This window comes from Typopeltis vanoorti, chromosome 8 (genome assembly GCF_054136105.1).
Source record: "Typopeltis vanoorti isolate ZY-2024b chromosome 8, IOZ_Tvanoo_1.0, whole genome shotgun sequence".
Classification (NCBI taxonomy): domain Eukaryota; kingdom Metazoa; phylum Arthropoda; class Arachnida; order Uropygi; family Thelyphonidae; genus Typopeltis; species Typopeltis vanoorti.
Genome location: NC_143556.1, coordinates 148,263,938 through 148,289,515, shown reverse-complemented (window position 1 = coordinate 148,289,515; position 25,578 = coordinate 148,263,938). Strand labels below are relative to the sequence as shown.

Genomic DNA, 25,578 nt, shown 5'->3' with positions numbered 1-25,578 from the left:
TAAAATTTTCTCTCAAACTAGGTTTTGGTGTGGTGTAGGGACTTGGTATTTTTCCAATCAATTCTGTGGTATGTTTGGAGTGCATGGTCAGAAAGGCCGGTTTTTCCAAAATGGAGGTATTTAATGTGTCGTTTGCGTTAGTCTTGTCTGATTGGGATAGTTCGCCCTGTTTCCCCTATGTATGGTATGTTACATGTGCATTGTATTTTGTTTACCCCTGGGTGGACTAGGTGTGGAAGAGGATCTTTAGAATTTGAGTAGGTGTCTTAACTTATTTGGGGGTTTAAAGGTGGTTTTAATGTTGTATTTGTGTAGTGTTCTGTCTATTTTTTCAGAAATACCTCTAACATAAGGAATGGCAATCGCATTCCTGAAATCTTTTTTTATTCTTATTGGTATCTTTATAGAGGAACTTGTGAATAGTTTTTTTACTGTATCCATTTTTTATAAATGTTTGGTTGATGATTTTGTATTCCTGGTTTAGAGCCTGTTCATTAGAACAAATAGTTAGAGCTCTGTGTTTAAGGGTGCTTATGACACCTAGTTTTTGTGTTGGGTGGTGGTAAGAATTTTTGTATATGTATTTGCCTGTGTATGTAGGTTTGAGGTAAACTGAGAAGGAGATACAGCCAGAGGGAAGACGTGTGACAAGTGTGTCTAGGAAAGGAAGAAAGTTGTTTTTTTCCATTTCAATGGCGAATTGGATATGTTTGTGTTGTTTGTTTAGGTGGCTGTGGAATGTATTTAGAGCTTCGCGGCTGTGGGGCCAAATGGTGAAAATATTGTCGACGTATCTAAGCCATATTTTGGCTTAGATACGTCGAGATGGTGATACTAAGGTAGAAGTAATGGGGAAGTCATATTTCCATATGCCAGTTGCCAAAAGGTCTCACACTTTATTATTAAAATTCTCTGGATTAGAGATAAGTTGATGGAAAATTTTTCACTTGGCTATGCTACCAATTATATATTTGGTTTAATCCTTTATCCAAGTGTAAGCAAACAAAGTTTGCACCTGAAGTATTTTCAGGACTGGGGCAACTCGTGGCAAAGGTGATATAAGTTCTCATCACTTGCCTTAGTATCCCATAATGCAAAGCACATCTCCTTGGAGACATGTATAATACTATGCATTAAGGGAAGGGTTACTACTCAGACCGGTTTCGACTTTTATTGAGGTCTCATCAGTGGGAGCCAGACCCAGAGATGGTGATACTAAGGTCTGGCTCCCACTGATTAGACCTCAATAAAGGTTGAAACTAGTCTAGATAGTAACCCTTCCGTTAATGCATAGCATTATATGCAAGGAGATGTGTTTTGCATTATGGGATACTAAGGCAAGTGACAACTTATACCACCTTTGAAACGAGTTGTCCCAGTCCTGAAAATACTTCAGGCGCAAACTTTGTTAAAACCAAATATATAATTGGTAGCATAGCCAAGTGAAAAAACTTCCATCATCTGATTATGAAGACAGATTGAGAATTTGTAGACTGCAGACACTGGCAAACAGGAGAAAGAGGGATGATTATATGATACAAACTTCTGAAAGGGTCATACAGGATTTCAATTGATGGAATTTTTCAATTTATAGGGTTGGGAAAGAACGAGAGGGTATCCTTGGAAGCTGAAAATGAAGGCCACCAAGAAGGGTGTGTGATTCGAATGGATTGCCTTTGGATGTTGTGTGTGCAAGCAGTGTGAATGAATTCAAGAATAAGTATGATAGCTGGTGTGTGTAGTATGTGACCTCCATTGATGAGTTGCTGACTCCCAGGAGGTCTCTCTTAATTAATCACTAGCTTTGTATTAAGAATTTTTCCTCAAAATTAGTTTTATTTGTTAGGTTTACAGTATTGTAGATCATATATTTTGGTGTTAACCAACAGACTTAACATATCATTTCTCCCAGATCAATTTTTTTTTCTGACATTTTATACCTGTTTTGTTAACCTTTTGTATATATATTTTTTTTAAGTGACCGTGGCCATACCTCCTTCAGCGACTAATCACACACTCCTCAATGCAGACAGTGCTATCTTTCTAATATCTTAATTTCAATACAATGCTGCATTAATGCTAACTGAGATGCTAACTCAAAATAGGAGGATAAAAGTGATTAGATGGTAAGGCTCTTCCATCTCAGTTAGTATCTGAGGTTTCCAACTATAGAACAGTCTGTATAATGGCAGTAGCAGTCGAGGTGTTCAATAGATTAGTTAGTAATAGAAGATTAGGTTGATAGACATAGCATTCTTTATTATGGTCAGCATGGATTTGTAAAAGGTAGGTCTTGTTTTAGCAATTTACTTGCTTTTAGAACAAAGTGATGAGTGTGTTGGATAATGGAGAGTCAGATACAGTGATATTCTTGGACTTTGCAAAAATGTTTTATAGATTACCACATAAGTTGGTGCACAAGCTACAGAGGATGGCTAGACAGTATATTGGTGATGGATTAGAGATTGGCTCTCTGAACGATACCAGCAAGTTGTGTATGATTTAGCTGTGTCTCAAAAAAGGAGGATAACCAGTGGCGTGCTGCAGGGTTCTGTTCTTGGGTCCATGCTGTTTAACTTGTTTGTAAATGATATATCAAGTGGACTGAGTGGGGATCTTTAGTTGTTTGATGATGCAAAGTTGGAAAGAATTATAAGTTGAACTGCTGATATTAATTCTCTTCAGGAAGATTTGAATAGACTTATTACTTTTACAAATGAGTGTGGTTGTAGTTTTAATATCAATAAATGCAAGGTGTTGCATTTTAGAGTGCAGAAATATAAGTCTGTGTACTATATCGATGGTGCCATACTGCAAGAAGTGGATGAGATTAGAGATTTTGGAGTAATGGTTGACAGTAAACTGAAGTTTAGAGAGTACATCGTAGTGGCTGCTATCAGTAAGATGTGCTCTAAAGTGTAGGGATAAGGAAGTGGTTGTGCCACTGTATAAAGCACTGGTCAGATCACACTTTCGTGCTCAAACTTTATTGTCAATGTGATATGGAGACATTGGAGATGGTCTAGAGGTGACTAAGACAATATCAGGACTTTGGACTGCTGGCTGTGGAGAGAGGTTGAAAAACTGTAGATTGCCGAGTTTGGCGGATATGAGGAAAAGAGATAATATTACTATTATTATCTAAGATCTCCAGGGAGTCAAGGACTCATCGAGGAAGGATGTAAAAATAATCATAATTAAAATTCTGAATATTTTTACGTATTGTTTATGTTAGTATGTTTATTAGTTTTGTTTTCATAACACGCATTGTCGGCACTTGCGATGTGCCCGTTATGGAAATTGTTTTGTTAAAAGTGATATGTAAAGCAGTTAAAAATTTAATGTACTTACTGGATTTGAATAGTTGTGTTACTTTAAACAAATTTATTATGGTTTGAAATATTAAGTTTTGTGTTTTATGAGGACATTCTCTTGTCGCTAACGGAGACAACGTGTCAGCCATTATACAGTACTTAGTTTCTCGCTTGCCACGGAGTGCGCATGCTCGCTGAGAGGTTTGATGTATGATTGACAGCTGACAAGGAAAGCGTTCGGTATCTGAGTAACGGGAGAGTAAACAAGATAGCGTTCGGAAGGAATTTAGAACACAGGCCGGCAGATATTTAGATTCGAAGGAACTTAAGTTTTTTAAGTGACAGTCGGAGGAAAATTAATAGTATATTTCGAAAAAGAAATCGTGGAACTATTAAATTTTAATGTGGAATAAGTATGTGGATAAATAAAAGGGAAATATTGCTATAAATCATTTTAAAAGGAATATTGGAGGAAACACTAATTGAAAGATTTATAGTAGATTCTGGAAAAGGAATCATAGAACTGTAAGTTTTTTTTTTTTTTAATTGAAAGAGCAAGACTGTCAATAAGCATTCAGTGAATAAAAGAAGAATTTGCTATTTACGTTCTAAAGGAATGTTCGAGAAAACTGATTAGGAAGTTTCATCTGTATTAAGGATGCCGGATCTGACTATTATTTCTACTGAAGAAAAGAGATGGAATTAAGTTCGGAAGAATTAATGTGTGCTACATAAGTGATGAGAAAGGATCCTGTAAAAATGAAGAATGGAGTTATATATCTTCAGAAAAGGGCCTTGACAGAGAAAGAAACTGGCTATGAACATTTTTGTGATTGTGCAAACAAAGTGTTTAGTTTAGTCTTAGTGTAAGTTTATTTTAAAAAGGCCTTGAATCCAATTAATTTTGTAATTAGTTATGTAATATTTGTTTGAAGTGTGTATATATATATATATATATATATATATATATATATATATATATATATATTGTTTTTGTTATATTAAATGTGTTTATTTTGTATTTTGGTCTTGAGTCAGTGATTATTTGGATTCTGAAAGAGTTAAGGTCATAGATATTATCGTCATTTTATGACGATAATATCTATGAATAATCTCCTCAATATAAAAATCCACCAATTATTAAAAACTGTAGATTGCTGAGTTTGGCGGATATGAGGAAAAGAGATAATATTACTATTATCATCTAAGACCTCCAGGTAGTCAAGGACTCATCGAGGAGGCTATAAATCATCCAAACCAGCTGTCATACCTTTGCTTAGATTCATTCACACTAGATGCATTCATTATTCCTAAAGGCAAACTATTCCACTCACTGCTCTGTGAGAGAAAAGCCTAGCTCTTACCCCTTTCTTGACTGTGAACAAACTTAACTTCTATGAATGCCCATGTTCTCTCCCCATCTTCCATATAACGAAAAATTTCATCAGACGCTATCCTTTAATACCCATTCAAAAGTTTATAGACCTCTATCATATCACCCCTCATTCTTCTCTTAACCAGAGAAGAAAGAGGGCCTTTTATTGATAATCCACATACTCGTAATGTGCCTCATAATCTGGATATAATCTATGTAACACTTCTTTGCACCCTTTCCACAGCTTCTTTATCCTCTTGGAATCCAGGAAACCAAATCTGTGCACGATAATCCAGGTGTGGTCTTATCAATGCCTTATAAAGAATCAAAATGACTTCCTTATCCTTACATGTCAAGGTTCGCTTCAATATCACAATTATCCTCTGATTTGTATTTTCTACTTTTACTATGTAACTTTTAAACTTCAAATTCATATTATCCACCAATATGCCAAGATCCCTTGCCTCCTCAGTTTCTTGTAGCATAATCCTGCTAATATAATATGCTGCTGAAAATCTAATTATGCCAAAGTGTATAACTTTACACTTACTAATCTTAAACTGATAGCCATTTTCATTTGCCTAAATTTCCAACCGATTCAAATCATTTTGTATATGATTTGAATCGGTGGGAATATCAGTGGCATCCCTGATTGCCCTGCCTATTTTTGCATCATCAGCAAACAATTGCACATCTGATGTTAGACCCTGCCTGATGTCATTAATGTATAGATTGAAGAATAATGGCACAAGGACTGAACCCTAAGGTACACCACTGGTCATCTTAAATCTGACAGATTCACACCCACTGTATACCACTTTTTGATATCTCTCTCTGTCAACCATCCCATGATCCAAGTCAAGATTTATAGTCAAGTTTATATTTCAATCCCATATTCTCCAGTTATATGCAACAAACTTTTGGGTGGTATTGTAAAAATAATCATAATTTACACTTATGAATCTTTGTACAATTATTTCTCTATGTTAACATATTATTACTTTTGGTTTCATAACATGTATTGAGAAAATAGCTAATCAAATCGTTAATATGTCAAGAGCACCTAGGGACCGTGAACATACCAAGAAAGTTAAGAAAGAACTTAGAGCTTTAAAAATAAATGCCCCTGCTTTCTCACTATAGATGAAGTAAAAGCCGTCATAAAAGATATCAAAGCAGGCAAGGCCCCAGCCTTCGACGGTGTCCATCCTGAATTTCTGATTAATAGTGGGCCAAATACTATAAAATGGCTCTGTGAATTCTTTTCTGATATATTATTGACTGGCCAACTACCTAGCCAGTTTAAGAAGTCAAAAATAGTTGCTATTCTTAAACCTGGAAAACTACCCCAGGAGGCGAAAAGTTACAGACCTATTGCTTTATTGAGTTGCACCTATAAAATGTTAGAGCGCCTTCTGTACAACAGATTATCCACACCGATTATGCAGCATGTCCCGATTGAACAAGCTGGTTTTAGAGAAAAACGTGGCTGCTGTGATCAAGTGCTCACTTTAACATCATACATAGAAGCTGGATTTCAGAAGCAAGAAAAAACATCAGCTGTCTTCTTGGACCTAACAGCAGCTTATGATACAGTATAGCGTGAAGGTCTTATACAAATTGCTTAGCATTGTCCTATGTAAACAGACTGCACACTTAATTTCCTCCATGCTGACTGAACGTTTCTTTCAAGTTATATTAGGAAATAAAATGTCCCGACAACGAAAACTTAATAATGGTCTTCCACAAGGGTCAGTATTGGCACCCTTACTTTATTACCTATACACATATGACTTGCCTGCTACCATCTCACGCAAGTTCTGTTATGCTGATGACACTGTAATTGCCATTCGACACAAAAACATGAGTCAGGCTGAAGACGTACTTACAAAAGATCTGAAAACTATAGGTGAATATTATAAAAAATGGAGGCTCCAGCTCAATCCAGACAAAACAGAAGTATCAAGCTTTCACCTTAATAATCACATGGCAGATGTCACTTTACATATCTTCTTTGAAGGATGTTTACTACGACACAATAAGTTTCCAAAGTACTTGGGCGTTACCCTGGACCGCACGCTTTCTTACAAGCAACACCTAACAAATGTTTCTGCTAAGTTAAGAACCCGTAACGACATAATACAAAAACTAATAGGCACGACATGGGGAGCAACAGCCGATAATCTGCAGATTACTGCTCTTGGTCTAGTTTTCTCTGTTGTCGAATATTGCTCACCAGTGTGGCTAAATAGCACACATGTTAAACTTGTTGATAGCCAACTAAATAATACAATGAGACTGATTTCTGGCACAATTAAATCAACGCCCACACACTGGCTTCCAGCTCTTAGTAACATTGTTCCACCGAATCTGCGCAGGACTAAGGCTCTCTTACATGAGTATAAGAAAATCTTAAAGAACACAGCCTTACCAATACATTTAGATCTCCCAGACTTAAGTGTACAACAATTGAGATCAAAGACATCCACCACTACAATTAGCCCAACTACTACTACATTCTAACTTTGACTTGAAGCAAAAGTGGCAAGACCAGTGGGAGAGCCATACAGATGACATCACAAAATTTTCTCTCAAAGATTTACAAGAAAGTTTTGATGCTTGCTCACACCTCCCACGAAAATCCTGGACTCAGCTTAATAGAATACGAACTGGTCATGGTGTATGTGCGGACATGCTTTTTAAATGGGGTAAACGACCATCCCCACATTGTGATTGTGGAGCTCGGAGACAAACTGTGAACCATATTGTGACTCAGTGTTATCTCAGAACATATTCAGGAGACAAATTGGACTTTTTAAGTGCTACACCCGAAGCTATGAACTATCTGACCAATATGGATGTAACCTTTTAATTTTATTGGTTTTTAAAATGACTTTTGACTTTTAATTTTATATGTTATTAAAGTGTATTGTACTGCATGTTTTGATATTCATGCCATACGAATAAATAAATAAATAGGCACTTGCAGTGTGCTTGTTATTGATGTTATTATTGTCAAAATGAAATGTAAACCATGTGAAATTGGTATACTTAGCTAGATTCCAGGTGAATCTAGGTAAGTATTACTTTGTAATACTTACCTAGATTGAATTGTATTACTTTCAAATTTTTTATTGTAATTAAAAATTGCTAAGTGTTGAGGTATTGGTGATGGTGTGTTTAGACATTCTGTTTACGCTAATGGAGACGTCACCCATCATACGTAACTTCTCACTTACCATTTACATAGTTTGCATGCTCACCGACGAATTTGATGGGCGATTGACAGCTGACATATAGAGCATTCGGTATTGAGGTAATGAGGAAAACAAGTAAGGGAGAGTTTATGGAATTTTGAGAACGTCAACCAGAGAATTTTGTTCTTAGGAAGTTTTTAAGTGTTATGTGACAATCAGTAGAATATTAATAGAAGATTCCACAAAGGAATCGAACTGTGAGTCTTTAAACCGTAGGAGTTGAGACTGTCAAGTATTTAGTAAATAAAAGAAGATATTGCATTTGATGTTCTAATTGAATGTTTGAAGGAATACTGAATGGAAAGTTTCATTTTCTGTCTTAACTACACCGGATTACTATGGAAAAAACAATTGGTGAAATTTGAAACTGTAAAGTGGCTTAACATGAAGAGCTCAACTTAGATGTGCTGTTTATGAAGTGGCAGAAGAAACTTCTTTCTCTGATACAAAAATTAGTAAATTGTGTGACAAATAGAACTACAAGAGGTAAGAATATTTATACTTCAGTGAGCCAGGAGCAATAATATTGTATGCTACTTAAGGGAGATAAAAGATCCCATGGAAAAGAAGAAAAAATTAATATTTTCGGAAAGGGCCTAACAAAGAAATTGACTGTGATTAACAATTTTGTTGTTGTGAAAACAAGGTGTTTAGTCTGGTAGATATGATTACGTATATGTCAAACAATTCCAATAATAGAAAGAGTCAAAGAATAAATGATTCAATATTTTTGAATAAGAAAATCTCTGAAGTGTAGATTTATTTTAGAAGATCTTGGATCCAGTTATTTTTTTTGTAGTTATGTAATTTTATTTCAAGTGTATATATTGTTCTAGTTTCATTAAGTGTACATATTTTTTATTTTGGTCTTGAGTTAGTGATTTTCCAGATTCTAAAGGAAATTATTAAAAGTCATTGCACCAATCGGAATTGAACCCTTGTGTAATTAATAAACATCCGGAAAAAAATCTCTTTACAGAGGTAAAGTAAATAATAAATAAAACATTTATTTAGCATTTACTTGTGCAGTTGACAATTTTTTTTTTTTTCAATAACTGGAACAGCTGATTACAGAAATTAATAATAATATAACAGCATCCTATCAAATGCCTTAGAAAAATCCAACATTATCATAGTGCATCCATTCCCTTTATCCGCTTTGCCCGTAACATTGTTATAAAACATGAGCAAATTGCTAAAACATGACCTTCCTTTAGTAAAACCATGCTGCTCCCTGCAGAGTATAGCTTACTTGTCTACCCATTTTTGTATAAGAGTTCTTACCAACTTCTCTAAAATCTTCACTACCACACCAGAGACACTGATAGGTCGGTTAGGCACATCGGTTTTTGCATCACCCTTGTACAATGGAACTATCATACATTCCTTCCATTCCTGTGGTATCATTCCTGAGCTGAGACTCAAGTTATGCAAACATGTGAAAAACCTAGCCATTCGGCTGAACATTCCTTGAGCAAACAGTCTGATATTCCATCTGTCCCTATAGACAAATTCTTATCCAGGTTATGCAACAGGCAAACAGCACTTCAACTTAATTTTCATACACCTCTAACTCTTCATTCAGTGTAACACTGGGCATCATGTTGCATACACCTGGTTGATATATCTTAGTAAAGTGAGCACTCATTAATTGAACAATCTCACTAGCTTCCCAGTCAAGTACCATCTGCATTCAATAAAGTTATTCTTTCGCATTCATTCTTTCTTTTCCGCATAAAGATAAAATTCTTTTGAATTGCTTTTAGCTTGCATGGCCAATTTTTTTTTCATATTCTGATTTAGCTTTTCACACAATATTCGTTACTTTTCTTGCCTGAGTTTTATATATTTCATAACTCCTCTCATTCTTATTCTCACGATATTCTTTCCACATCATCATCTTCTTGTGGACTTTTTGCTTAATAAGGAGATGGCACATCATTTCACTCCCAATTTATTTATTCTTCAAACACTAGAGATACATTCAGATCGCATCTCATTTAAGCACTTTTTCAAAGATTCCACTGCATTGCTGACCTTTTTCCCATTCAGTAACTGATGCTATGGTACCAAAGATAGTATTCGCCTAAGTTGATCATAATTTCCAGCTTTGCAGTTCAGCATATAACCTTTTCTAATTGGAGCATCAACATAATTAGATACTTTCTAAGAAAGCACAGCATGATCACTGTCACCAACTGGTAGTAAGATAGCCATATTCTTGACAGAGACCCCTTATGATGCTATGAGCAAATCCAGCACTTTGACCTCAAGTTCTTTCACATGCTGCTTGAGAAAGTTGGCTCACAACAATTCAATAAATTCCTCTTCTTTCTTATCATGAAATTTCTCTTCTACCCATTCACCCATTCAATGTTTGGAAAATTAAAGTCACCCATAACGAATGCTCATTTGATACCCATAAGGCTAAATTGGTGATGCATTTTTTTGTCCCCAGCAGATCTGTTGCAACAGTCCACTCTATATTTCATTCTGTTAACCACCACTTCACCATAGACTCAAACTCACCGCTACTACATGGGACATTGTTACCATCATTGTTTTCTTGCATTTCTACTGTAACTGGACTTGAGTCATCCGATATCATTAGTAGTACTCCTCCTCTCCTATCTCTCTGTCATTCCTAAAAAAAGGATGCCCATTACACTCGATTCCAATTACCATATCTGATTCTGATAGTCAAGTTTCACTAATGCCAACAATCCTAGGCTACATCATATTCCATAAAGCAACAAAACTCAACCTCTTTGTTCCTGATGCTTCTGGCATTTGTGTATAGACATAATAAATTACCACAGCCTATTCTTATAATTAAGTATGCAATCTATTTGTTTTTTTTCCTAGAACTTTCTCTTTTCCCTCCCCAGACATACTCAAAAGGTTCGAACCCAAAACATATTTTTCCACCCCTTCGCCACATACATACCATGTCCTTTTCATTCATATCTTTATCACGTTTGCATACTATAGCTGAATTTTCACATTCTTCCCTTGATGATCTAGCTTCCCTGACTCTCTGCATTAGGTCTTATACCAAGAAGTAATTTTTCCAGGCTTCTGGTGCTAATTGAATTGAACTGCAATATATAATATGACAGACATTTAAGTTATTGAGAGGAGTTTATTGGATTAATCCAGTAGAGATTATAAAAAGAGTAGAAGGCAGAGAGGGGGAAAAACCAGAGTTCATTACTGGAAGTTATATAAAAATAGATTCAGGTAGATTTTTTTTACCTGAAGAATTGTCAATGAATTGAACATGTTACATGAATATGTTGTTAATTCAAGGACTGTTCAGGATTTTAAGATTCAGTTGAATGAACCTCCCACTGTGAGTCTGCTGTGTCCATGGTGAGTGCAATAATAATAATCATAATGATAATTATGATTATTATTATTGCATCTTCCATGGAGTCATTGTGGGGGGGGTTTGGTTTGATAAATATGTTGTCAGTTGAATAAACCTCCCATGATGAGTCTGCCATGTCCATGGTGGGTGCATTAATAATAATAATTATTATTATTATTATTGCACCTTCCATGGAATCATTGTGGGAGGTTCATTTAAGTGATAGCATATTTATCAAACCGAATCTTAAAATTCTTAACATTGTTTGCCTTAACAACACTCTCGTAATGGGTTTCATACATTGATTCACCATGTAAATAATCTACTCCTCACAGCCCTCTTCACCGCACTCTTATATAACTTCCAGGAATGTCCTTTGGTTTTTCTCCTCTTGTTTTCTACTCTTTTTAAATCCCATCTGAATTAATCTGATAAACTCCTCTCACTAACTTAAATGTCTATATAATATCACCTTTTTCCCTCTTATCTACCTAACTCTGCAATCCACATTTCTTCAGCTTCTCTCCATAGACAGCATTCCAATGTCCTGATATTGTCTTTGTCACTCACCTCTGGAACCTCTCCAATATTTTCCCATCGTATTGAAAACCAGGTGACTAAATCTGAGCCTAATATTCCAAGTGTGGTCTGACTAGTGCTTTCTACAGTGGCACAACCACTTCGTTATCCCTACATGTTAGAGTACTTCTTATCATAGCAGCACAACAGTGTGCAGTCGTTGCAACACTTGCAGTATGCCCTCTAAACTTTAGTCTACTGTCAACCATTATTCTCAAATCTCATCCACTTCCTGCAGTGCAGCACTGTCAATATATTACACAGCCTTATATTTCTGTTACTTCAAAATGCAACAACTTGCACTTATTAATATTAAAATTACAACCCTATATGGCAAGTATATACCTAAAGGTATATACTTGACATATACCTTTGTCCAGATGAAAAGTCTATCCAAATCTTCCTGAAGGGAATTAACATCATCAGTGCTACTTATTACTCTCCTCAACTTTGTATCATCAGCAAACAACTGAAGATCTCCAGTCAGTACATATGATATATTGTTTATAAACAAGATAAACAGCAGGGACCCAAGAACATAATCCTGGGGCACACATCACTAGTTACCCTTCTTTTTTGAGATACTGTTCAATCATACACAACTTGCTGGTATCGTTCAGAGTCGATCCTTGACCTACCTCACCAATATACTGTCTATTCCCATCCTGCAGTTTGTACACCAACTTATCATGCAATAATCTATTAAAGGCTTTTGCAAAGTCCAAGAATATCACTGTATATGACTCTCCCTTACCTAACGCACTCGTTATGTTATATCATAAAATGCAAGTAAATTGCTAAAACAAGACCCATACTTCACAAATCCATGCTGACTATCATAAAGAATGCTATGTTCATCAACCTTATTAACATCTGACCCAACCAACACCTGATACGCCTCTGTTTGTTTTACTTCCAATTCTCTTTATACTTGCCTCCCTTCTATATATTGCACCATATCATTATCACCAGTATGATATACACTGATAAAGTGCTCGTTCAGTAATTCTGCTATATCCTTTGCAACTGATATTCTGCTGCCATGACTATTCTCCAATGTCAACCTGATATAATTATTCTTTCTCTTACTTGGCATATACTAGAAAAATTCCCTTGAGTTAACCTTGACCTGACCAGCCAATCTTCTCTCATACTGCACCTTTTCTTTCTTTAACATGTTCATCACCTGCCTAGCTGCACCTTATGCTTTTTATGGATCCAATCACCAACAGCTGTCTTCTACCTCCTCCATATTATCTTTTCCAGCACAGCTTGATTGATTTCATGTTCATCTATTTCACTCGTACTCTATTTACTTGCTTAACCACCCTTGGTATGCAGTTATACACTCCTTGTGTCTGATACTGTCTTGTGAATTCCAAATCCAAAACATTAAAGCCTGTAGTTGCTTCAGTTACATGCTGCTTAAGTTATTTATCTTCAGAAATTCAACAAACTCACTCTCCTTGTTCCCATACACTATTTCCTCCTTCCATTCTATATTCCTGTAATTAATGTCTCCCATCTGAATCACCTTCTTTTTACATGCCCAACTAATTTGCCTAAACATTTCACAATTAGTATTCTGAACATTCTCTGGCCCTATAACAGTATCCTATCAGATATACTAGTGTATTAATTTCAACTTCACACCACAGATTCAAAATCTGTACATGCATTATCAACTTCTACACTTTGTGGACATAATTCATCTGCAATCATTAACAGCACTTCCTCCTCCTCCTCTTTTCATATTCCTTCCTATCCGGCTAGAAAATTATGTATCCTTCTGTTTCTGTGCCCAATACCACATTCTTCTCAAACAACCAAGTTTCACTTATTGCAATTATCTTTGGGCATTCTGACTCAATCAATGCAACAAACTTAGCTCTCTTGTTTTGAATACTCCTTACATTTGTGTACAAATGCCATCCTACCAGCACCAACATTCTTTGTTCCAGCTGATAATTACTACACCTCTCTCTTCAATCTGACTACTCCTATTTCCTTGATTCTGCTTCTGATTTCAGTTTCTACCTGTCTCATCCCCACCTTTATCCATTCCATCTGCTTGTGCTGCTACAACGACATTTTCAACCTCATATCCATCTGTTTATTTGTGCTATCCTGCCTCACAAGTAGACTCTGGTCATTTACTATATTAACTTCTTGACTCTGTGCTTTCTTAAAAAACAATAGTGTTTCTAAATGCCAACACGAAACCCATTCAAATTGAATTGTGCAATACATGAACTTTAAACCATTCCAACTTTCCTTCAAATTCACTCCACAGATTTACACATTGTAAACCCCCTTCCTCATACAACTCAGCCATCTTACTATTCGTTATCTCTGCTCTCTTTGTCAATTCACTGTTGTCATATCTGGACAACACGCCTCGAATTTTCCAACAACACTATTATTCTTTACCTACTGCAGCAATTTCCTCAAGTCTCTATCAGCAGTCTTTTTTTTTTCTCCAGTAAGTCATTTGTGTCCGCAACTATCACTTATTTTGACTCCATGTCTTTCCTTTTCTGAAATACATAATTTATTTGCTGCATTGTTCCACCAGAATGCATGTTTTGTGCACTTTATTAGTCATCACACCTCTAATGATTGAGTCCTCCATACAATGATGTATGACTATCCTTTGACTCTTGCTTTGTAATACTAACTTCCTCCTTCTCATTCTTATCAGCCAATCTCTTCTGTAGATGTTTAGTATCCTTTTCCAGATGTTTCATTTCACTTTTCATTTTCACTAACTCTTAAGCTCTTCTTAAGAGTTAGTGAAAATGGAAGCAAATCCCAATACTTGCTTCCATTTCTAATCACTCTAATCTACCAAGACACTTTTCACATACGTCAATGCTTTCCTTCTCATTTACCCAAACAGTCCACAAATTTTTCACATTTTTTTTTTTTTTTTGGTGCATGCATATAACAATTTTCAAATATATACACTGTGAAAAATCCAAGGCAGAGCTAGTTCTTCATGTCGAAGCCTGATGTGCTGCCAACGTACATTTCTTTATTGATGTCATTTCAGAACTAGAAGCAATACGAACAAACAAGTAGCAAAACATAACATAGACAACAAAATTCCAACAACTACTGAAGGATACTTGTATCCAAACTCTAATAATAAATAAATAAATAAATAATAATAATAATTCTTTTATTTCTTCATTCATGTTTTTAATATTTTATAGGGTCTTATTTTGTACATATCATTCTCTAGGTATGATACAAATTTTTCTCAGCTTTCTCTGTCTCTTTCTGGTTTTTCTTTTGGCTATTGGTCACCTTTTTTATATTTAATTTTTTTTTTTTTTTTTTTTTTTTTTTGCTACTTAACCATTTCTTAAAGGTCATCTTTTTATTTTTAATTATTATTGTATTTCATTATCCCAGATATGTAAATTTTTATTTTTATGATTTTTTTTTTGTGTTCATAGACTTTCATAGCTGATGTAATAATTTCTTTTATATTATCCCATTGTTTCTCGATGTCTTCATTTTCTTGTATATTTTTCTAAATAGTTATTAATCCTCTCTTGGTATAAATTTCTTATACTTAAATCATAATTAATCTTAAATTGTAATTAGATTTTGTTTCTCTAGTTTATTTATTTTTTGTATTTTTTTTGTAACCAGTTTGAAAACCTTAATTTTGCCTGCACTAAATAATGATGTGTATCTATTTCTAGCCCTCTCCCAACTTCAACATATAGGAAGGGATTTGCTACCTTTTTCGATAAAGTAGTCTATTATGGATTTTTGTCCTCTTGCACACTTACGTATATTTAGGTATATTTTTATGTTTGTAGAATGTATTCATTATTTTTAAATTTTTATGTTTATTATATAAACAGTGAGTCGTTTTCCATTTTTGTTTAAGGATTGGGTCTCCAAATTTTTTATATTATTATTCAGTTTTTTAAATTCCTATTCTGCCATTAAGATCTCCAGCTGTAATTATATTGTCTGTTTTATTTTTCATATATTCCTTGTAACTGTAAAGGTCATTATTTTCTTCTTTTCCTTCTTTGGTGGCATACACTCCAGCAACTGTTAAATTTGTTTTATTAATTTTAATCGCACTTCTAATATTCTTTCATTCCAGTATGTATATTCAGTAATTTTTTGCTTTAATTAGTTAGTGGATTCAGATCATTATGCCAACTTTTACAGTTTTTACATATATTGCATTATATTGTAATACTATATTTTTGATGATAAAAGTAGCTTTTTTTTTGTGTGACTCCCACCCACAAAGGTTTTCTGTAAACCTAAAGTACATTTGTACCATGGGTGGGCTAAGTATTTTTTTTTCTATTTTTTTTTTTTTTAATTAATTTTACAGGTCTTTTGTATTCTGTTTATTTTCTGTATAGTTCAGAAACTGCTCTAGAGAACAAACATGGAGAACTCTTTCAAGCCACTTCAGGCCTTCAATAAGTAGGCTGGTAGTCTCTTTCCGTATAGTGCATTGAAATTCATCTCCCACCTAAACATTCACAGACATCAATACCTAATGCAGGATTCAAACCTACAGCCTTTTGGTCGGAGAGCAGATATGCTAACCACTCGCCATCTAATCTGACAACTGGACAAAATATGTAACAAGTTGCTGCTATGTGGGACATTATATAGAGCAATATATATATGGATTTTACTTAACTAGTTAATTAGAATTAGAAAATGATTGTAATTAGAATTGTATAATTAATTCATGTTATGTATTTTTGTATTCTATTTACTTTCTGTATAGTCCAGAAACTGTTCTAGAGACTAAACACGGAACTCTTTCAAGCCATCAGTTGCATTCTCAGTGACAAAACTGAGAATAAGTTAAGCATTTTTTCTCTTTAGGCATAATTTTCAAAATAAATGGGTAACGAATAAGTAAAGCTGGTATAGTGGAGATCCTGTTCAATAAATTTGTGTATTAAGAAACCTCTGTGCAGTCCAAGGGCACTATATGATTGACATTCTACACCCTCTGTCCAAAAAGAAACCGAACTTTTCAAAAATCGAAGAAACTAGTGATGCCACCTGTTGTATCTTTTTGTTGTCGAAAGCGGCAACCTTCATTAGTGTTTATGTTTTTGTTTTATGTTTATGTTTAACCTGTTTATGACATTTGTTTCATTAGAAGCTGAGTTATAGTGCCAAGAGTGACAGTGTGTTTTGATGAACGGTCGGAAAATGAGTTTCAAACAGAGAGCCGCGATTGACTTTTGTGTTAAACTTGGTAAAATTTTACCGAAGCACATCAAATGCTTCAAAAAGCATACGGTGATGAATGCTTAACCAGTACTCAAGTTTACGAGTGGTTTAAGCAATTTCAAAGTGGTCGTGAGATGAATGAGGACAACAAAAAGCCAGGCTGTCCAAAAACTGGACTGAGCAAAGTTAACATCCAAAGAGTGCATGATTTCATCAAAGAAAACCCAAAATCGTCCGTGAGATTGATTGAAGATGAATTGGGGATTCCAAAATTAGCTGTGCACAACATTTTGACCGAGAGTTTGGGCCTTCATAAATTGAATTTGTGATTTGTTCCCCACAAGTTGACCAACAACCAAAAAATGGTCTAGAAACTTTTCTAGAGACCAAACATGGAACTCTTTCAAGCCATCAGGTGCATTCTCAGTGACAAAACTGAGAATAAGTTAAGCATTTTTTCTCTTTAGGCATAGTTTTCAGTGGAAATAAATTAAATATGGAAATGGGTAACGAATAAGTAAAGCTGGTATAGCGGAGATCCTGTTCAATAAATTTGTGTATTAAGAAACCTCGGTGGAGTCCAAGACTTGAATTGAATACTGCAAGGACAATTGAGTATGAGCCCGAAACAAAGCGCCAGAGTGCTGAGTGGAAACCACCAGAAGAGGGGCATCCGAAAAAAAGTTGCTTGAAGAAGTCAAAAGTAAAGACAATGCTGATTTGTTTCTACGATTCCAAGGGCATTATCCACAAAGAATTTATTCTGCCTGGCGAATCGGTCAATGATGAGTTTTATCTCAAAGTTTTGAAGTGATTGATAGCGAGAATTCGTCACATACGGCATGAATATTGTGATGCAAGCAGCTGGTCACTTTTGCATGATAATGCACCATCTCATCGTTCGAACGTTGTGAGACAGAGCAAAAACCAAGCTTGTGTGTTGGATCACTCGCTGTATTCACCTGATTTAGCACTCTGTGACTTTCTCTTCCACCCTGACTTCATTTGCCGATGAAAGGAAAGCGATACGAAACCATTGAAAATGTTCAAGTGGCAGTAACCACGACCCTCAACAGCATCCCAAAAACTGATATAAAAAAACTAATTTAATGAATTAATTGACGTGTCAAATGCTGTATCAAAGCTGAGGGAGAGTATATTGATTGAAATAAATGATTTGAATAATTATAATTGGCCTGTGTTTTATTGTCTATCAAAAGTTCAGTTTCTTTTTGGACAGAGGGTGTACATTATGCAATCCAAGGTTTGCAGTAAGCCATCTACCACCCATTACATAGCATTTTTGTTTCATTGCATCTGTTCTTTTCTGATTTGCTGGTTTTGGCAACTTATGAATCTAAAGTTTGGGTTAGAAGTAAAACAGTTGATTATTAGAGGCCATAGATATGAGAGCTCTGAAGAGAATTTGATGATATTGAAAACTTCTCAAATAGCAGATTAATTCAGAAGAAAATGTTGGTAGGAAGCAAGCAGTAATGCCAACTTAATTATGTTGTGCTATCACAGTATCTGTGTACCTCATGCAGAGTGCATACCAAGAAATAATGCAAATATCAGAAACTTTGTATGACTGAGCAGTAAAAATAAAAACTTCATTTTTTTAAGTTGTAAGTAAAATGAGCATTATGTCATAAAATGAAATTTGCTGTATGAAAAGTGTGACTGCCACTGTATTCCTAAAGATTATTTGTTGTTGTATTTAAAATAAATAAATATATGAATTGAGGATTTTTCCTGTTATCCTCTATATAAATATTTATTATTTATTATTTTTTATAGATAGCATGAAAGATGCTCCCAATGTCCAACCTCTATTTATTACTGTGGATCCAGAAAGGGATACATCTGATATCATTGCCCAGTATATTAAAGGTGACATCATTTGCCAGTTTCATTGAATTAATGCTGAAAGCTATATTTAATAATGGTATTATTTTGTTTGAAAGAAGCATATATTCATCCTATTTGTCATTTTTTAAATTTATTAAAGGAGCACTATGGAGAACATCATGCTTGAATGTAAGTGATACTGGATGTGGTACATTCTGTTTAATTCAAAGTTTAAGGAATAAAAATTATAAACCTTAAATGAATTGGCATTATGCAGTGTATGTATAGTCTTCCTCCTCCACACTCAGATGCCTTAAGTTGAAAGAACAGACTGAAACTTGTATTTTTACAAGATTACATATCTTATGATTGTTTTGCAAATTAATGTTTATGTGGAATTCATGTGACACAGTATAAAAAGGCTATTTTACCAGATCTGTCCCCCCCTTACCCCTCCCAAAATACTTGCACATTTGATAATACAATTTAGCATTTGTGGCTAGTCATGGGCGGCACTACCAAAACATCTCACTAATCATCAGCTTGGTGACAGACATGGTCACCAACAGCACACCTGTCAGTTGAGAAGCAGTATACATTATGTTTATAATTGATACGATACTTATGCAGACAGAGATTATAGAGTTCAGATGAACTTAATTTCTAAGTAATTACTAATACAATACTTTGTACCAAATGTTACAAATTTTTGTATCCTACAATCAGCACATGCATAAGAAAATCTTCAAGTTCTTTAAAACCTGAGGTTTAGAGACAAAATATTTTAACTTTTTAAGAAGAATGCATGCATTCAATCATCTACAAAAAATCAGAATATACAAGGTTTGACAGTTAAATTCCCTGGAATGGCCTTGCACTATCATGTATATGACAAGTCTGGAGAACCATGTGACTCATGTTTGTGCTATTGCCTTAAGTAATATCAAAATGAACAAGCTAGTAGTTGACAAGCCATGATTGAATTTGCATGTGCATCTTTGTTGCTTTCAGTGGTAAAAAGGAGTGAATGGAATTTAGAAGAGTGCATTGACATCAAGTTTGTGCAAAGTTAGGCAAAAATGTAAGTGAAACTCTAGACATATTAAGAGTAGTTTATGATGTAATGAAAAAAGTCTAGTGTATTTGAGTGTGATGTAATGAAAAAAGTCTAGTGTATTTGAGTGTAATGTAATGAAAAAGTCTAGTGTAATGAAAAAGTCTAGTGTAATGAAAAAGTCTAGTGTAATGAAAAAAGTCTAGTGGCAAAAGAGGTTTAGAGGGGACAAAAGATCCGGGCAACCATAAACTCATCATTGTTCAGACCTCAAAGAAATACTTTTCTTTGCGGTCTGAACCTCAAACACCTTAGACATGAAGTTATGTCCCAGTGGCATCCCTCTACTGTGCTATTAACACCTACCCCATATTGTCTTTACAAAAAAGGGAAAAGGGGGGGGGGGTGATAAAAGCCAACTAACAAACTATTGTCCAATTATTTTCTTACATGTGAGATGCCAAAAATTACAGTACTACTTTCAACAGCAAATTTCTTCACTATCTGGAAAGCTCACAAGTTAATTTGTGATGAGTGATATGGATTTGCTACTCTCTAATATATATAGCCAACCTCTTAACAATGAACACCCACTTTTGGAAAGGTTCAGAGAAACTCAAATAATGGGCACTTCTGACATTGGCATTTCTAGAACATCTGATTTTGATCTGGCAAGATGCCTGCTTGGTAACTACTATCCAATGGTAAATTTTTTCTCTTCTCAGATTTCTCCAAAGCTGTTCTCAGGGTACCTCAGGATGTTGTACTTTCATCGCTTGCTTGCTCTACCTACATCATATAAACTACTCCCCTGACCTAAAATCCTATCTAGAGCTATGCTAATCAGAGTACATGTCATTCTTCTTCATTTAACAAACCTCTAAGGCACAACTCTTAGCAACTTCAAGATTTTCCATAACCAATGGCTTAAACTGTGTACCTCCTTGCTATTTATCAGTTGAACAAAGATAACTGTATAAACTTCAATGTTACCAAAACACAATCTATCTAATTTCTCAAAAGAAATTCTCACTTCATTTTCCTTTACTCCTGATAATATCCAGATCTAAATATGATCCAATTTCTCTTCTTAGGCTAACTTACATCTCAAGACTTTTCTGATCCAAATACATCTCAGCCATACCTTGTTCACCCACCAAAAACCTAGGTGTAATTTTCTTCCGAAGCACTATTCCTTCTAACCTATACCATTGTTAACACTATTGTTGGCAGTTATACAGGTCAAATCCATTTAATCTTGGAATACTGCTCACACATTTGGGATATTTCACCTAAAACAACCCTAAGAATGATTGATGCTACCAAGAAGAGAGCAATCCAACTGATTGATGACCCCCTCCATCTCGCTCAGAATCACTCTTCATAGATGCAAATCTCACAGATCACTCATCAATCACTAGATGTTTTGTTTTTGCCTTATGTTTCATTTATAGGTATTTTTATGGGCAGAGTTCTGTTAAACTGACTACCACACACCCAACGGTCAACAACCATTTACTGTCTGGCTCCAAACATACTGAATATGTGTGTTTTATGTAATGTGTCCCAAATAAAAGACAACTACTGGTGAACTATTGGACTTTGGCCAGTTATTTCAATGCAATAAATATGAACAGCGGTGCTTAAGGGTCAAAGCTGTATAACTGAGAGGAGACCTCCACATAGCCTTTAAAGGAATGCAGAGAACCGACCAGAGCTTCTGACCTAATGTCCATCCTCACCTTCTCATGGTGCACCGTGTTGGGTATCTACTTGGATACTGAACGAACGAGGACGGGCTGGCAATTTGGGATTTAGCCGACCAAATTGTATTCTTATTGGTTAAACCAAAATAAAAAAAACAATGGTACAACATGACAAAATTTCATGCCGGCTGGAGCGTCACCCGGTTAAACAAGGCCTCCGTTGTTTTCGCCAGGGCGAACAGCAAAAAGTCAGCTACTGGAACAAATCTGAAAACACACCCCAACTCAACATCACCAGAGTTAAAGATTGGTACTACCAACATAAGAAGCCTGAATGACCAAGAAATGGAGCTAGCTGAGGAATTAGATAAGTACCAGATCGACATAATAGGGGTGACTGAAACAAAAAAAGACAAAAACTGGTGAGATCTTTCTGAGCAATAAATACAAAATGATATATTCAGGCAATGACAATCAAGGAAAAGGAGTAGCAGCCATAGTATTCAACACACAATACGAGGCTAATCTTCTTGAATGGTGGTCAGTCTCAAGTAGAGTGATGTGGGCAAATAAGAGTGGGGAACTGGACAATGAAACTTATTTGTGCCTATGGTCCCACAAAAGGGTCTACTAAGGTAGAATTGGAGGAATTTTTTGAGGCTTTAGAAAAAGCAACTGACACAATGGCAAAAAAAAAGTTGGTCCTTGTTGGTGATCTAAATAGCAGAGTAGGAAATGATTGTGAGACATACAAAAATATTTTGGGAAAATTTGGAGAAAAGAGCAAAGCTAATAATAATGGCAAGTATCTGTTGGATTTCTGCTCAGGACATGGACTGGTTATTACTAACACCACGTTCCAACATAAAAATGTGCACAAATTCACATGGGGACCCTGCTGCCCAAGACCAGCTAACTTGGCTATAACTGAGAAAGATCATTAAGCTCCTCACATCATCGATGGGAATCAACCTAAGACACTCCTTCCCCAGGCATATGGTTGCAAAGTGCATAGCCACTAGGCTAACCGTGCAAACACTTACCAGGGTGATGGTCTTGCATTGGGCATTCATATTCATCTCCCACCTAAAGACATTCACAAACATCCATTTCCACAGTGGGATTCAGACTTGCATCCTGTTGGTTGGACAGTGGATATACTAAACACTCAGCCAACTAGATCTGCAACCCTTATAAGCTAGTCTTCATTATAAGCTGATTACTTTTGATTTCAAAATTAAGATCTCTGACCTAGTCGTGGTATCGTTGCTACCATCTTATCACTTACATTTTGGAAGTGCTGTAAAAAGGACGTCATTTCATATATTAATAAGAAGTTTTGGATTTACAGTTCATGATATATTGCAAAGCAAGCTTTACAAACAGCATGAAAGAACTATTTTGGGTTACTCCATCTCTCTGACCCTCTTAAATTATATACAATTTACAATCCTGAAATCTTCTTTGAATATATCTAGCTTTACTGTAGAAGTGTGATTAGTAATAATTCTGTTATTGCAACCTTTATTTGGGACAACTCAGAAAAATAGCCATTACTTTGAAGAAAATGCAATTCTATATGAGCATGATTATGAATCTGGTGAAAGGGTGGACCCGTATGAATTCAGCTAAGGCATTTCGAGTGCGTGCGTGCACATGCGTGCGTGTGAGAGAGAAAGAGATGAGTGAAAGTAAGCCACTCAACTGGGCCAAGCAGACTGCAGATGTAAGTATATGAAAAAGGCAACAGGTAGCCTGATATTCAGATATCAGGAACAAAGGGCCCAGCTTGTTATCATAGTGAATATGTTGTTCAGAAGATTCTTCAGCATAAGTGAAGTCTAGCTCACAGTTAGATTTAAAGAGCATAGTATTTTGAGGAAGAAAGTTAGGTTATAAACTCTTGAAAGCAGTACTAGTAATAATAATGTTCCACAATGTAGCAGTGAGTTTAAGGCTATTTGGTGTGAAGCAGAGGCTAACAGGATGAAATATATGATGTAATAAGAAGTCTTGACAGCTCAATTGCTGGAGTGAAATTATTATTATTATTATTTGACACCTCCAGGGAGTCCGAAAACTCATTGAGGGAGGGCATATACTATATAACTCTATCTCCACCACCCACAATCCACCAATTACAATGAACCACATCTACACCAACGGCATCTACTGCCCACCACTGGTATTTTCACAGATAATTGCAAACATTCAAGGCAACGCTGGGATTCGAACCCGCAACCTTTTGGCTGGAGAGTGGATACACTAACCACTTGGCCAACCAGGCCAGCAAAAAAACTTAGGAAACGTTCCTCCAGTTGGCGACTAGACTCGAGCTATAAGTCTTTTTTTTTGTGAAGTCAAGTGCCGCAGGCTGCAAACGCCACTTCTACTGAGCTACACAAGCTAACGAAATGCATTGCCAAGTTATCCTGATGGGTATTAAATGAGTGTAATCATTATGTGTGGCATAAATTATTCAAACATTGATTGGATAGCAAAGAAAACCCAAAAGAATGAAGGAGAATTTATTGAGAAGTTAGCAGCATTTGAAAGAAGAACCTCAAGGCCAAAGAGTATTAGATTTGATCATAGCATCAGAAAGGGTCTCAGTTAAGGATGTAATTGTTTCCACTAGTTGGTGACAGCAGTCATAACTTACTGACCTGGGAAATAGCTAAGTGTATGGATGTTCCAACTAGGAAAGGATACATTCTAAGTTCCAAAGCTGGAAATTAAGAAAAACCTCCAGAGAATGTTACTTTCCATCCCATGATTTCAGTTGCTAAATGAAAAGGATATCTGCAATGTATGGGAAGCATTGAAAATATGCTTAAAGGCAGTATCTGAATATGTTTCTAGAATTCATAAAACAAGTAGGATGGAATCCATAAGACAAATGATATGGAAGAAATATTAGAATAAGGATGTGAGGGGTTATGAAATATATAAAGTGTAGGTCAGAAAACTTACGTGTATTATACTGAAATCAAAGTGAGAGTATGTAAAGAAATGGACGAAACATTCAAGTAAAGAATTTTATTGTATACGGCAAGTAAAAGAAGGAATGAAAATGGAGGAACAGCTTTACTGAATGCAGACAGTATGCTTCTGCTTTAAAACAGATGTGATTATTCAAAATAATGAGCTCATTTGCAACATGGAGCAAGTGCTACCACTACACTGGATTGAGAGAGAGAAAAGTACATATGGAGGAGGTTATAGAACTGCTGCATAATAAAGGCTGACTGAACAAACAAGAACAACAAGTTAAGAAGAAAATTATGTATAGAGATTCAATGATCAGGGGAGTACTTAATGAAAGTGTGACAAAATCGTGTTTCCTGGGTACAAAAATTCACAATATTAGCCACCATCTGAATGCAAAAAGTTAAGTCAAAGGAAATGACCGTCTTGGTTGGTATAAATGATTTGAGAGGCGAGAAGTATTCTATGAGGAAGGATGTAAAGGAACCTTTAGAAGAGGCAAAAACTGAAGAGTAGAAGGTGAAGATTGTAAGTCTCCCACCATGTTATGATAGAGGCAAACTGAGGAGGAGGAGAGCATTGATAGCCAATGAGTCTATACGTAGATTGTGCAAAAGGAATGATGTCGAATTTATTGATTTGTGGTCTGTTTGACAGAAAGAAGGATTTGTACAATGCTGATGGATTGCATCTAAATGGTTTTGGTCTTAGGTGTCTAGAGAGAACTTTGTTCGCAGAGCATGCTGAAGTGAAAAATTCAGGAAAACTTAGCATTTAGGGTGGAAGCAAGAGAGTTTGTGTGAAGGCACCCATGAAGCGAGTGAGTGCGAGAATGACCAAGTGATGAAT

At 35.6% G+C, this 25,578-nt stretch overlaps 1 protein-coding gene and 1 pseudogene across 2 annotated transcripts in view; both read left to right on the top strand.

The window, feature by feature from the left end:
- The window catches only part of LOC150104418 (serine/threonine-protein kinase MARK1 pseudogene), a 296,493-nt pseudogene extending 277,470 nt beyond the window's left edge, over positions 1-19,023 (top strand). Inside the window, exon 3 of the transcript XR_016548708.1 lies at positions 18,931-19,023. The product of XR_016548708.1 is annotated as a serine/threonine-protein kinase MARK1 pseudogene (transcript). The remainder of the gene's footprint in view (positions 1-18,930) is intronic.
- The window catches only part of Scox (Synthesis of cytochrome c oxidase), a 228,126-nt gene that overhangs the window by 131,676 nt on the left and 70,872 nt on the right, over positions 1-25,578 (top strand). The window contains exon 5 of the mRNA XM_090397003.1: positions 18,931-19,023. Coding sequence (XP_090253129.1) covers positions 18,931-19,023 — 93 coding nt within the window. The remainder of the gene's footprint in view (positions 1-18,930; positions 19,024-25,578) is intronic.